At 40.2% G+C, this 13,849-nt stretch overlaps 2 protein-coding genes across 5 annotated transcripts in view; one reads left to right on the top strand and one right to left on the bottom strand.

The window, feature by feature from the left end:
* The first annotated feature begins 668 nt into the window (after positions 1-668).
* On the top strand, positions 669-7,511 carry flot1b (flotillin 1b). Its single transcript, XM_020649090.3, has 13 exons — positions 669-803; positions 1,704-1,754; positions 2,182-2,257; positions 2,554-2,644; positions 2,961-3,104; positions 3,255-3,374; positions 3,939-4,034; positions 4,154-4,306; positions 4,491-4,672; positions 4,867-4,912; positions 5,021-5,158; positions 5,619-5,783; positions 5,884-7,511. Exons 2-13 carry the CDS (start codon positions 1,712-1,714, stop codon positions 5,905-5,907), a joined length of 1,278 nt encoding a protein of 425 aa, XP_020504746.1. The 5' UTR covers positions 669-803; positions 1,704-1,711; the 3' UTR covers positions 5,908-7,511.
* Positions 7,512-8,249: 738 nt separating this feature from the next.
* ddr1 (discoidin domain receptor tyrosine kinase 1) overlaps positions 8,250-13,849 on the bottom strand; it is a 41,724-nt gene continuing 36,124 nt past the window's right edge. For all 4 annotated transcript variants that reach the window (XM_065957850.1, XM_065957848.1, XM_065957849.1 and 1 more), the window contains 6 exons: positions 12,742-13,043; positions 12,526-12,653; positions 11,381-11,578; positions 11,015-11,282; positions 10,416-10,565; positions 8,250-10,281 (listed from right to left, as the gene is read on the bottom strand). In XM_065957850.1, the coding sequence (XP_065813922.1) occupies positions 10,141-10,281; positions 10,416-10,565; positions 11,015-11,282; positions 11,381-11,578; positions 12,526-12,653; positions 12,742-13,043 (1,187 nt within the window). In that variant the 3' untranslated portion in view covers positions 8,250-10,140. The remainder of the gene's footprint in view (positions 10,282-10,415; positions 10,566-11,014; positions 11,283-11,380; positions 11,579-12,525; positions 12,654-12,741; positions 13,044-13,849) is intronic.

Genomic DNA, 13,849 nt, shown 5'->3' with positions numbered 1-13,849 from the left:
AGTTAAACACAAGGTGTTTTATTATCTATACACTTTGTAACACTGCAATCCTGCACAGCTCTGTGACTTATGATTTCATTTATGTTATTTTTTTGTTGGAATTAATTATTTTAGTTTTTGTTTCGGCAATGTAAACATGTGTTTCCCATGCCAATAAAGCCCTTTTGAATTAAAATGTTGATAGATAGATAGATAGATAGATAGATTGATAGATAGACAGATAGATAGATAGATAGATAGATAGAAAATAAGGCAGCTACAGTATAGGTCAGGGGTGGGCAACTGGCGGCCCGGGGGCCACATGTGGGCCCCCATCAACCCTCAACGTGGCCCTCAGGTCAATTTTTACATATCAATTAATTGGGAACATGAAGAAAACATGACTAAATATGCCATGAAATCATGAAAACCAGAAGTATGTCCATAATAATATTTGATCACTGGCATATGTTGAGTTAAATTTGAGAAAAAATTGACTAATCGTTTTTGTATCCTACAATTTGGCCCTCTGGCAGTCAGAATTAAATGAATGTGGCCCCTTGCTGTGACCAAAGTTGCCCCTCCCTGGTATAGGTGATGGGGCCACAACAGTGGCTTTGTTCTGCAGTGGTCACATTCAACCACCAGATGGCGCCACACATGTAGTTGTTGTATTGAATATGGGCGTGGTCACACTCCTCTTTACAAACAGACATTTTTGTCATACCAGTTGACAGGAAACGATTCACGATCTGACCGTAGGACCAGAAAACAGATCTGAATTTACATCTAACAGAATTGCACTTTGTTGTGATCGGATATCGGTAAGTTATTGTGAAAGAAAGCCTCGATTATGACATCGTTTGTCTAAAGTTAATAGCTTTAGTACGGGGTCTTGTTTTCCGCAGTCGTAGTGACGTTATCAACCAGACCCGATTTATCTGCAGCTACAGTTAGCTTAGCATAGGAGCTGACCGTATTTTCGGACCGTTATGTAGTTAGTAACATTTAATATATCGTAAGTCTGTCGTTATTCTTTGAAAACAAAGAGTTGTTTTGGCTCCTCTAAGTAATGTTTGGTATGAAGCTTTGTTAGTTTTTGAGTGCGGGTACCAGCATTGTTAGCAGCTAGTCTGACCTCCTGTTAGTAGAGGAGTGGTCTGTGACATGGAGAATGACGTGCAGGTTTACACTCAATGATACCACGATCTTGTCTATAATAACAAAAACATGACTATAAACATTTGTCTTATTTTATGGTTCAACCACCTCGTGTAGGCTACAGTTTCGATGCCCTCATAATAAGCAAATCTTAAATGTATTTAAATGATATTTATTGTTTTTCTCGTTCATTGGACAGCAGTGCATGTTCTCTTCATCCAGTTATAAACATCTATTCTGATTTCCTATTTTGTTTATTTATTTACCAATGTTGATAATTTCATTTAAACTCAAATCAGCTCCAGTAATAGAAAAACACTTTATTTATTGTATTTATTTATTTAAAATAGGGGCAGTGCACATTAATGAACATAAACATGTAAATTTCCATCTGTAGTTCCTTGGCAGGTTGGTGGTAAACTAAAACCACAACGATAAGCACATCCAATATAACAATAAATGACAAATCAACAACGTGTACTGTAAACGTGATGCTGTGTATATTTTAGATTACAAGTGATTTTCATTCTTTGCCATGACTCATTATCTTTTTTGCACATCAGGAATCAAGATGTTTTACACATGTGGACCCAATGAAGCCATGGTGGTGTCTGGTAAGATGTTTGCTGCTTTCGCTGCCTACCTCTCAGGGATGCATGATTATTTACAAAAACAAAAAATTACACGTGTTTACGATGTTTAGGAAGGCTGGGTTAGGAGACACTCCACCCTAAATGTGTTGTAATTGTCCTGTCATAAAAGGAGACAAGATTTGTGTAGTCCACCTGTAGACCTGTGTCATGTGAGTGATTGAATCATCACATGACTTGTGATAAGATGATGTTGAGTAACGTCTCTTCTCAATTTGGAGTAAAGAAGGCATTTTCCAGCTTGCTTTAAATTGTAATCCCAATGTGTATTGCATAAATAACATTGTTGTAATACTGATGTTGCAAGCCAACTATTTCATTGTAACCATTAACTAGCCATATGTTACTGAATTCTAGTCTAATGTTTATGTTGTGTGTTTTTTCCCACCAGGCTTTGGCCGTTCACCCCCTTTAATGATTGCTGGAGGAAGAGTGTTTGTCCTTCCATGTATCCAGCAAATTCAGAGGTGATCACATTTTTAATCTCTATTTTTCAGTTTTTTTTGTCAAAATAACTGCCTTTTTAGTTTGTTTGTCACAAGCAAGGAAATAAGTGTTAATAGGAGAGACGTGGGCTACTTGTATCTGTTCTGCACGCTGTATCCATTATCAGGTTACTTACAATTAGCAGCAAATGGAAGTGCTCTTTGTGGGCTGATGATCAATGTAATTTATTGTCTCTCTGTGCTATGACTTTGCGATCCTGCTATTTGTCATAATCTCACCCAATCCCTCTTGATTTTTGTTGTTTTTTTCTTCTCAGAATCACACTGAACACCCTGACTCTAAACGTGAAGAGTGACAAAGTCTACACCCGACATGGTGTCCCGATCTCCGTCACTGGCATTGCACAGGTATGCTTGAGAAGTGGATGACAGAAGGCTTTTGTTCAATGGAGTCAACGAACTTTTGCTGTTTAAAAAGAAATGCTTTTTGCAGAAACAGATTGAGAAACATACAGGGCTGTTGGTCTCTGTAAGACTGATGAGTTTGTGTGCATACCATGAAAAACATCTGCATCTGGCATCTTTTAGCTTTTGGGCTTCTGTCTAAAGTAATCACATTTAATGTTTCAATTCAGGTAAAACAATGTTTCAGATAATGTTTGTTTTTTTCAAGTTGAAGACGATTTATTTCGCTGAAGCTTTTTCTTCTCCTTTCTTTACTCAGGTGAAGATCCAGGGTCAGAACAAGGAGATGTTGGCCACCGCCTGCCAAATGTTTATGGGAAAGTCTGAGGCTGAGGTTGCCACGATTGCTCTTGAAACCCTGGAGGGACACCAGAGAGCCATCATCGCTCATTTGACTGTGGAGGTTGGTGTACTGACATTGTAAAATGTATTTGCGTGACATTTGCTGCTTCAGAGCAGAGATGGCTTTATCTTTATGATTCATCACTCCACCACAAAGTGGATGACTCTACACTGTGTGGAATAACTGATGAATAAATCTGTGTTTTTAAAGGAGATCTACCAGGACCGCAAGAAGTTCTCCGAGCAGGTCTTCAAGGTGGCCTCCTCTGACCTGGTCAACATGGGGATTGGAGTTGTCAGCTACACACTTAAAGATGTTCATGATGATCAGGTGCTTTTATTTTGTTCAGATTTATTTTCTGCATGTATTTATGACAAAGATCTAATGATCAAAACACCACACCAACACTCATTACTTGAGCAGCAGGAACCGGGATGTCTCTGTGAGCCTGAATACTTTTATTGGAAAGCTTTTAGTCTCGTATGATTTCCTCGTTTCCTCAGTAAGTGATTAGCATTCATGAACTACGTCTGACTCCACAGACCCCCAACCGCTCTGACATCACATTAGTGATGAATTAGACCCGAGTGCTTCAGTGATAACCACAGCATCTCTTGTTTTTGTTGCCTAATGAACTGCCTTCCTTTTAACTTCTCAAGCTGTGTTCTTGTTGTGTAACAACACAGAGGAAGTTTTGGATAACGACCCAAAGCGAGCTTCGCTCTAACTGAACATTTTACTTTATACATTTTAGAAAAATAGGGAGTCAAATGAAGTGGACCTTGAACCCAGCATTGAGTAATCATATCATCTCTGAAGCTAGTAATAATGCACTAACAGGTGACTCCTCTTTCTTCAAAATAAAACCATGCTAAAAGTAACTCTCTCATGTAGGACTACCTTCACTCCTTGGGTAAAGCCAGAACAGCCCAGGTGCAGAAGGATGCCAGGATTGGAGAGGCTCAGTACAAACGAGATGCTGTCATGAGGGTAAGACAAGATTCATTCTGCATCATAGTTGTGCTTATTTGCTCATATTAGAATAATCAATGATTTGAAAAGTCATAACCGGATATGCTGATGTCTGTCCCACCACTTTGTCTATACAGGAAGCCAATGCAATGCAGGAGAAGGTTTCAGCTCAGTACAAGAATGAGATTGAGATGGCCAAAGCCCAGAGAGACTACGAGCTGAAGAAGGCAGCCTATGATGTCGAGGTCAACACCAGGAAGGCTGAGTCAGAAATGGCTTATCAGCTGCAGGTACAGTCATGCTTTAATGATTTGATCTTCTGTTAGCTTAGTGTTTGCTGGTTAAGTTTTGGCTGGCTGTGTTAGTCTCTTCTTCTTCTCAGTCACAGACTTTATGACACCGCCTGATCATGTTTGTATCAATTGAACCAAGCAAGATTCAAGGTTCTATGCGACTGTCTGCCTCCATCATCAGGTGGCCAAAACCAAGCAGCGCATCGAGGAGGAGAAGATGCAGGTTCAGGTGGTGGAGCGGACCCAGCAGATCACACTGCAGGAGCAGGAAATAATCCGTAAGGAGAACGAGCTGGAGGCTAGAATAAAGAAGCCTGCAGAAGCTGAGAAATACCGTCTGGAGAGGCTGGCTGAGGCACAGCGGTGAGTATTAGGACATGAGAGTAGTGTTGTGTGTAGTTCGGATGAGAGTTTGAATATATATATATATATATATATATATATATATATATATCTATAAAAAACATGTGCATTAAAAACCAGTTCAGCAACAAGAAGGACAAAATGAAACCAATTAAAACAGCAAATCAATTAGCAATCTCTTTTCACTCTGGCAGCCTGCAGCTCATCATGGAGGCTGAAGCCGAGGCCGAGTCCATCAAAGTGAGTCCTGCTGCGTGCATCCTTCGATTCTGTAGCACTCCCTCTCTGCCTGTTAAACTACGTCACATCAAGTAAATCTTGTTAATGTGTTTGTGTTTGTCCTTGTAGATGAGGGGTGAGGCTGAGGCTTTTGCCCTGGAGGCTAAGGGTCGTGCCGAGGCAGAACAGATGTCCAAGAAAGCAGAGGCCTTCAAGACGTACAAAGAAGGAGCCATGGTGGACATGCTGCTGGAGAAACTGCCACTGGTCAGTCTGACTCTCTTGGATTAATGATTAGAGGAAGAATAATGTTTGAACTGCTTTAAAAAAAAGATGTTTGCGACGATCAAAGATGTCATACAGGGGAAGACCTTTTCAGTCATTACTGCTTTGCTCTCATGAAAGTTTTTGCCTCTGGACTGAATACTGACTCTTTTTTATTTCTGTTAGCATTACAGCACAGCCTCATGATAGATGACCTTTGATAATAGTTTTACTTCTTCTAAATGACCACATTAAGCTCATTCAGAATATTTATCTATTTACTTCTGCTTTTCTTTTCAATTCTTACAAACAAAGTAATTTCACTCTCTTTTAGATTAATCCCATGACTTCATGTATATTGGATTACATTTTCCTAATTTTTTTAAATTAGATTTTCCTCAGATGTTGTCATGCTTAATTTGACCTTCATAGTTTCTATGTTTTGTTCTGTCTTGTCCTGCAGATCGCAGAGGAGATCAGCAAGCCACTGTGTGCAGCCCATAAGGTGACTATGGTGTCCAGCGGCGGCTCAGAGGTTGGAGCAGCCAAACTCGCCGGAGAGGTGTTAGATATCATGACCAGGCTGCCTAACGCTGTGGAGAAGCTCACTGGAATCGACATCTCCCAGGTACGCTGCAGTGTGTGCTTTTAAAAAGAGAGATCATGTGTGAGAGGTAACAAATGACGCAGGCGATGATTGTCTCATGTTTCTCTCGTTGACTTCACAGGCTGCAGGAAAGGGAGTGCATTAAAAGAGCTGGGGAAAAGAATTATCAGGAGAGCTGTTACCAGTATCCAGAGCTGGAGCTTCAGATCTCCTCCTCGTGCCTATAACCACTCATCAATAACATAGCGCTGTCTGATTGTCCGTGTGCATGCATGTGTTTCTCACGTGTCTCTTTCTTCTTCATGTGATCTGGATTTTTGTTTCTGCTTCATGTGGTTTCTTTTCAAGTTCCCTGTCTGGGCTGCTGTGGTTTTTTTCAGTGGGCGGCAGCAGAAAGCTGCGAAGGATACATCCTTATCAATAACTCTATTTTAAAGCTAGAACAGACAAACCTCCACCCACGTTAGCCAGTGATTGATATTTTTTTATTTTACTGACTCATTTTCCGTATAGGGGAACTAGGTCGATACATTCTTGTTATTTCTTTAAACTTTTTAAAGAAGAAAATGGAGAAAAAGAGGATTTTCTGGCTCAAACTTCACCAACTAACAAGGTGCATGAAGAGTGAAAGGCTTAGAAGAGGTCAAAATGCTCCAGCAACACTTGTAGTAAAAAGATCAACTTTATAACAATTTAGACCGACGTGTTTCGGCTGGTGGCTTTCATCAAGGTCAAAGAAGAAAATGGAAAACAGCTGTTGAGCATCTGAAAGTTTTTTTGTGCCTTTCCAATCATTAAATGGTGCTGATCCTATTTTATCAATGTGTAGCTTGGTGTGGGCATATCGTTGCTATCATTGTGTACTCAACCAGTATAAAGGGGCCAGGCTGGGGGTATTACTAGTGTACTCCTCATGTCTCTATGTAGTAACAGACTGTTACTGCACATACCAGTTGCACTGCAAGTGTGAGAAGTTTCTGTGATTCAAATGGAAGTGGTCAGTAGGATCAAGGTAACAGGAGATTACCTTTTGAAAGCAATGAAGGTGAAGACAATGTTGACGTTTGGCTCTGCTGCAGTGTCTTCTGGAGTCTTTTTATACTGCGAGAGTTATCAAGGACCACCACTTACTAACCAGCCTCCTGCTTTGGTGTGCTTGCTGCCTGTAGTCTAAACTGACATATGGAAGATGGAGCAGTCTGATTTTTGTTTTCTGTTGTGTTTAGTGTACTAATGTTTCATTAAATTTTATGTTAGTGTCATAGATTTTGGCTGATTTTAGCTTTTACAGTTATGGACTATAATTTCTCTTCAGTCAGTTCCTCTGATCAGGAGCTGATTCGTCAGATTTTTTTTCAAACTTGAATATGAAACATAACTTTTCCAGCTGCTAAGCTTTATGCATTTTGTTATCGCTAAGTGCCTGGTTCTTCAACAGTGAATATAAGTGCACTTCTTTAATGAAGCTGTTCAACCTCAGTCAGGTAATACTTCCTTATATGCAACTGGTTATAAGCCATGTGCCGTCACTCAAGACGGCTGTAGATGGAAGCCAAATCAGTCCCCTATTTTATCGTATGCTCCTTTTTACTAATCCTTTTACTTTTCTTAAGTGTGTTGTTGCATGTCTATCCTTTAAGTCGGCAAAGCAGTTTTTACATAGTGTGGAAGTTGTATACTAGTGTCACATATTCAAGATTTATCTGAAGTGAAATAATCTGTAAACAATAAAACGTGTTATCACTCAAACCTGTTGCTGTCTGTTTACTTTGACCACATAAAGCAGAATAATCAGATACTATTTAAGCATTTATTCTAATTAGACCCTTTTTAAGGGAAATGTAATTTTCTTATAAAAACCTTCTCAATGTGAAGATTTGCCGTTTACATTTTTTTTTTTTTTTTAATAATTGGAAATTGTATTTCTTTTGAGCCTCACAAACACAACTTGAATACACCACTTTGAACAGAGGGATTTAAAAACAGCATTTTTCTATACTCGTTTTATAAAATCAATTGATTTAACAATAAATGCAACACTATCTGTATGATAGCTGACAGTGAAATTAATGTCACACCCAGAGCACATCTTGTGTGTCAGTGTGTTAGAAGTCCAGGTGGCCTTGTCCCGGCAGCAGAGGCTGGACTCTCGAGTAGACTGAGCTCCCCCGACCTTCAGCGAGGTGATCTGGCACTACCACCAACCGACGTCCCAGACGCCCAGCCACCTCATCGGACCGTGTCGTCCTACAGCCACCGTCGTCCTCATTCATGCACAGCCTGCTCCGACCTCCACCTCAACTGAAAGGAAGTGTGAACAACTGGAACGCGAGTAATAAAAAGGAGAAATCCTTCCTGCATCTTATCCCACCTCCCCCTATCCTATTTACTTAACTATGAGTAAGGTCATGCGCTTTTGTAACATGCCTCAAGATGACACTTGTTATGAATTGGAGCTATACAAATAATGATTGATTGATCCTGGTATATCTGAAAAGGTTTACTTTATTAAAACATCTACAAAAATAGACAATGAATTACAATAGCATCAAGGTAGCAAGCGTTCTACAGAGATACAGAAGACCCCAAATGTAACAAAGAGTTTTCCATATATTGGTAAAGGAAATGACACTTCTGTCCTTAAAATATGTACATACTATAATGATCAAGTTCAGAGACACTAAGGACAAAATACATACAGTATATATATAAAAATATGGGTTTAGTTGAACTACAGTGTATCAAAATGACTTAGTTGTCAGGACCATTCACAATCAGTAAACATGTATTACTTGATGATCATCTCAGGACTGATTTACAGTGCTAAACAATCAGTAAGGTAGATGATTGATTCTACCGCAGTCAGCTTAATGTACTTACACCGGATAATACAGAAGTTAATGGTATTCACACTCAAATCAGGACTCAGATACCATAACTGCATGTTATGGTAATGTGTATGGATGAGCAAAAGCTGATTTGATGAGGAAACATGTCTCAACAAACGAAACAAAATGTTTTCATACATTTAATATGAGATGAACTGATGGTGCCAATCCATGTTCTAAAATAATATTTTACATCTTATTGTTTTGGCCTCTTGAGAGAAAGGCAGAAAGACTGTCCTGAATTTGATCTCTCCTTGAAAATATTTGACATTTTTGCAGGTTTGAAACATTTGAATCCAAGTCAACAGGAATCATCTCACGCCCCTCACAGAGAAGAGTTTTGTCGTTGCTAGAGATGTGCATGTAGGATTTAAAGTGCAGCTGGTTTTGGAATTTTACCTCTATCCTTTGTGTCTCGATCACAGTCAGACACGAAACAATTGCCCAAAACACCCGAGCAAACTTATCTGAAGACTTTGTGTCCGCTGCTCCAGCTGGCATTGTTGTCTCTGCTTGGAAAAGATGTTCCAGTTAGCGGGTCACATCTCAGTGGCAGCAGCAGACTCTTCTTTTCTGTACCATTGTTGTCAGGTTTGAGAAGTCCATTTGGCATTATTTTCTTCTGTCTGTGGCTCAGAGATGGGGCTCTGACTTTTCGACTTCAGAGGGGGTTGGTTATTTAGACCAAACATACAGAAGGGGGGCTGCTGTTGTCTGGTCAGGGTTATTTCACATTAGTCCACGATAACTTTGAGTTGAAGCTTTGGATGTGGGAAACAGTCAGCACAGATGTCTGAAGGTCGTATCAAAGACTTTCAGCTGATTATAATTTTGTGTCTCGTGGGCAAAAAGATCTGACCTTTGGATGAATCTGAGTGGATGACACCGATTCAAATGTGTACAGCAGGATTTGTGTACTATAAATACTAAGACGATCACTGGGCATTAACTTTAATTAGTTAACTTTGGGTGTTTAGTGGACAGAAGTTGTATGTTGTGTACCTTCACCTGTTACCCTGTGTATAGTCTTTGAGATGATGAATATGTAAAAGTCATAAAACTTAAAAACTCTTCATTTCCTAGCTTGCTATGGTTGTTATTTGAATTATTTTCTGATGTTTAACCTCTACATCTCTTGTGTCATCAGTCACATAAACACTCCTTACATGTTAAGTATCTGAGTAGAGAGAAAGTTCCTATGCAGACTGCGCCCACCACCAACCTCTGTGAAATGTAGCTCGGACTGTTGCCCATCAAAAGCTCACTTTTGGCTTTGGGGTAAGGGTCTGATGTGGAAATAAACCGAACCAGCGGTGTCTCAGCCCCATCCACCCAAAAAAAAGTACAAATATAAAAGCAAGCAACCCACTCTCCCTTTGCTCTGCTCTGCAGCACCTCCACCACACCCTCCCTCTGTAGCAAAGATGCACAAACATGCCAGCCATTTCCCCCTCCATAGTGTTTTCTTTCTCCTTGTTGTGCAACTCTCCTCACACCATGTTCATGGCGTCCTCAGTGAGGAAAGAGTGGATGTAGGCGAAGGATGGACGGAGCTTGCAGTCTCTGTTCCAGCAGCTCAACATGAGCTCATAGAGACCCTGAGGACACACAGCCGGCTTGCTCAGATACACCTGAAAGACAGAGAAAGAAAACTTTTATATACATTTAATACCTTTTTTTGTTCAATTTTTGTTTCACAAATAAGTTCAATGCTAAAAAAAACAAAAACAAATTTTAAAACCCATTAATTTTCTCTGTGTCTCACCTGTCTGCCCTGGTCTCTGAAGAACTCGCCAGCGTTGTCGATGACTTGTTCGTCTGTGAGGTTGGAGTACGGCTGCTCCTGACAAACACTCAGCATCTCCCACAGAGTGACCCCGAATGCCCACACATCACTTGCTGTGGTGAACTTTCCCTGTGAAACACAAAAACACAGAAATAAAAACCTTTGTATTCATCAGCATGCTCTCCATCTGTATCACGTTCATGATGAGCATCCTTATGACAGGGTGACAAATGGTAAGGGATTATATGTTTACTAGCTTTTTAAGTAAGAGTACACCATTATTAATGATTCAACTTGTCTTCATGTACAATATTCTCCACCTGTTTGTGTTGTTCTTACAATTAATCTTGTTTAAAAGCTTTTCAGTGACCTATAAATATTTGAATTAGACAAAAATGTACTAATTATTAAAAAAAGCTTTGGTACAATAGATATAGATTTTCAATTCAAAGTTCACCAATTTCTTGAATACCTAAAAACTCCTGCATTAACACGCTAAATTTGATTCTGATCAGTAAATATAACGCCCAACCCTCACACACGATCAGATGCAAACACACTCGTGTCTGTGCTCTCACCATGAGTATACACTCCCAGGCCATCCAGCGTATTGGCAGCACAGCTCTACCCTGGATCCTGTAGTAATCGCCAGCATACAAGTTCCTGCTCATGCCAAAGTCAGCTATCTTGATGTGACGTTCACCACTCGGATCCTCTCCGCTCTCGCCCTTGTCACCCCCGACCAGAGAGTTGCGGGTAGCCAGATCCCGGTGCACAAAGTTCAGGGAGGAGAGGAACTTCATTCCTGATGCAATCTGGCTGGCCATGGAGATGAGTGCTGGGTAACTGAGGGAAAAAGTTAACAAATGGAGCGGATGATAAATATATCAAAACTGTTACTGTATGTTTCCTTTTAACTGTTATAAAGTAAAGTTTTGATTTACCTGATGGTTGGCGCGCTGTGTGAAGGCCCTGTCTTGTCTAGAAGCACTCGGTGAGACAGATATTGGTTCAAGTCTCCACACTCCATGTACTCTGTGACCATGCATAGAGGATCGCTGCTCACACACACTCCCAGTAGACGGATGATGTTCGGGTCCTTCAGGCGAGAAAGGATCTTCACCTCTTTCAGGAAGTCGTTCCTATCAGGTCATTAAGGATGAGTGAAATGATCAGAGAAGAAATATGAGAAAACTGTTAGATTTAGAATAGATATAGAAAAGAAGGGATAACTAAATGTCTAATATGAAGAACTAAGTTCCTTCTTAGCCATGACATAAAAATAATTAATGTCATTTTGCAGCTTTTTTGATGTTACCACTCAGTCAAGTGAGAAGGTTGCTGACGCCCTTAAGAATCAATCCCACAGTCTGAGACTCTGCTCGCCTTTCACTTCATTGATTTGTTTTGCAGGTCAGTCTTTGCTCAGTCTCTCACTAACCACCCAGCACTCCCAGCACTTCAGTTTAAACAAGCTGGGTTTTTCTTCCCAGTGCAAAATAGTGCAGAGCAAAAGCAAACAAGAAGGTGGTGAATGGAGTCAAACATCCAGAGAACCACAGAGGCCCTGATTTTTTTTTTTTTTTCTGAAGCGCTAAAGGGACTGAATCTGGGCTTAAATCTCTGCCGTGCTGCTGAAGATTTTATATGTGAGGTAGTTGTAAACAACACATACGCTACAAGGAATTTGTTGTATTTTATTTTAAGGCTGGAGGATTTAATTGATTCTGAAGTTCACATTCTGCTTCTTTAGAGGTCAAATATTACCTGAGAAGCTTTTTAAAAGCCAATAAAATTTCAAATTGCAAAAAAAAGAACAACTAAAACATTACATTTGCTTAATGTCTAATTACCCAAAAATTACTTTCAATAACAATTCCTGATACTAACTGACTTTACAGCAGTGTCTACCAAGCTTTCTTATTCCTGCGTCAGGCATTAACATCTCACTCTACCCCTTGTCCTAAAATGTAAATGACCAGTGGGAGCGCTGCAGTTCCATGAGCACATTGGAGATAAGCTGTAACAGTGAAAAGAAAAACTGTGAACCACACTGAAGCCAGGCTCAGCTGTGTATGAAATTACAGACCTGGCATTCTTAGAGGCGTCCGGGCGCAGTATCTTCACTGCCACCAGTAGAGGGCGACCTTTTCTAACATTGAAGGGGAACTCCAGGTTGGGAAGGTCCTGAGGGCTCTCGATTTCACACAGGTGAACCTATCACCAAATAAATAAACACAGATACAGATATTGTTAAATCAGACTTCAGCCCAAACATATATTTTGTAGGGGGCGTATAATTCACCTCTCCAAACTGTCCCTCTCCAAGTTTCTCCTTGAAAATGAGAAATTGCCGTGGCAGCTCTGGCAGCGGAGTGGCATCAGCCCCAGGGCTCGAGGAGGCCAAGGCAGGCACGGCATAGGTGTTGTTCCCACTGACACCCTGCAGGCTCACAATGTCTGCCTCAGCATAGTGAGGAACACTGGGAGGTAGCGGGGGAGACACAGGAGGAGACAGGGAGGGGTAGGGAGGGGAGCCAGGATAGGGAGGAGGCTCTTCTTGAGTTGGAGGGAAACCTTTCTCCATGTCCAAGTCCAAACCACAGGCTGCAGGGAGGAGGAGAAGACAGACAGGGTGGATGAAATGAAGAGATAACTTTGAAGGAAGTGAGTGAATATATACAGCTTTGTTTTGACTTCAGACAGCCTGAGTGAATAAATCAGATACTATCACATACTGTATTAAGAAAAGTAATCAAACAACTTGTTTTAAAGGGACAGTTTGAATTACGGTAAATTTCCTTTTACAAAGAAATCCAAAACTTTTTGTACAACAGTAAAAATGTCACATGGTTCTGTACTGACAATGAAGGCTGAAAGTGGAGAATGAATATAAAATCTTGAGTAATAAAATAAAGGACAAAACAATAAAACTATAATATGAGGAGGAAGGCAAATTAGTGGAGTAAATTCAAAGTGAAGGTTAAAATTTGTCACAGGATTTATTATTTGTATCCATAAACGGCCATTTATCATCGATCGTTGGAAAGGTTGGGGACAACTGAAAGACCTTGGCTACACACACATATGCTGCTGATCTGCCTTGCAGTCATTTTTCTTTGTGCATAAATTCTGGTTTTCTTTTGATTGCGATGCAGGTTATCAAACTGAGTTAATACAATGAACAGAGTTTTGCTTCAGAATCAGCATTTCTTGGAAATTGTAGTGGTCTAATCTGGTTTTAAACACAATTAGAATCTATTGTCGTTCTTGCTGATAAAAAACCTCTCAGAGGTTTAATTTAATCAAGGTTAAACAGCTTAATATTCATTACTATCAGCTTCCATGAGGGTCTGACAGCCCACATAAGTCAAAAACTTGTGGGGAGAGTTGCTGTTGAATACTAAGTGTTA

This window comes from Labrus bergylta, chromosome 8, assembly GCF_963930695.1.
Source record: "Labrus bergylta chromosome 8, fLabBer1.1, whole genome shotgun sequence".
Taxonomy (NCBI): domain Eukaryota; kingdom Metazoa; phylum Chordata; class Actinopteri; order Labriformes; family Labridae; genus Labrus; species Labrus bergylta.
This window is presented reverse-complemented; position numbering and strand designations above follow the sequence as displayed.

Coding starts and splice junctions, on each gene's coding strand:
- flot1b (XM_020649090.3), top strand. CDS start 1,712: ATGTTTTACACATGTGGACCCAATGAAGCCATGGTGGTGTCTG. Junction 3,375..3,938: donor AAGATGTTCATGATGATCAG/GTGCTTTTATTT, acceptor TCTCTCATGTAG/GACTACCTTCACTCCTTGGG. Junction 5,784..5,883: donor CTGGAATCGACATCTCCCAG/GTACGCTGCAGT, acceptor TTGACTTCACAG/GCTGCAGGAAAGGGAGTGCA.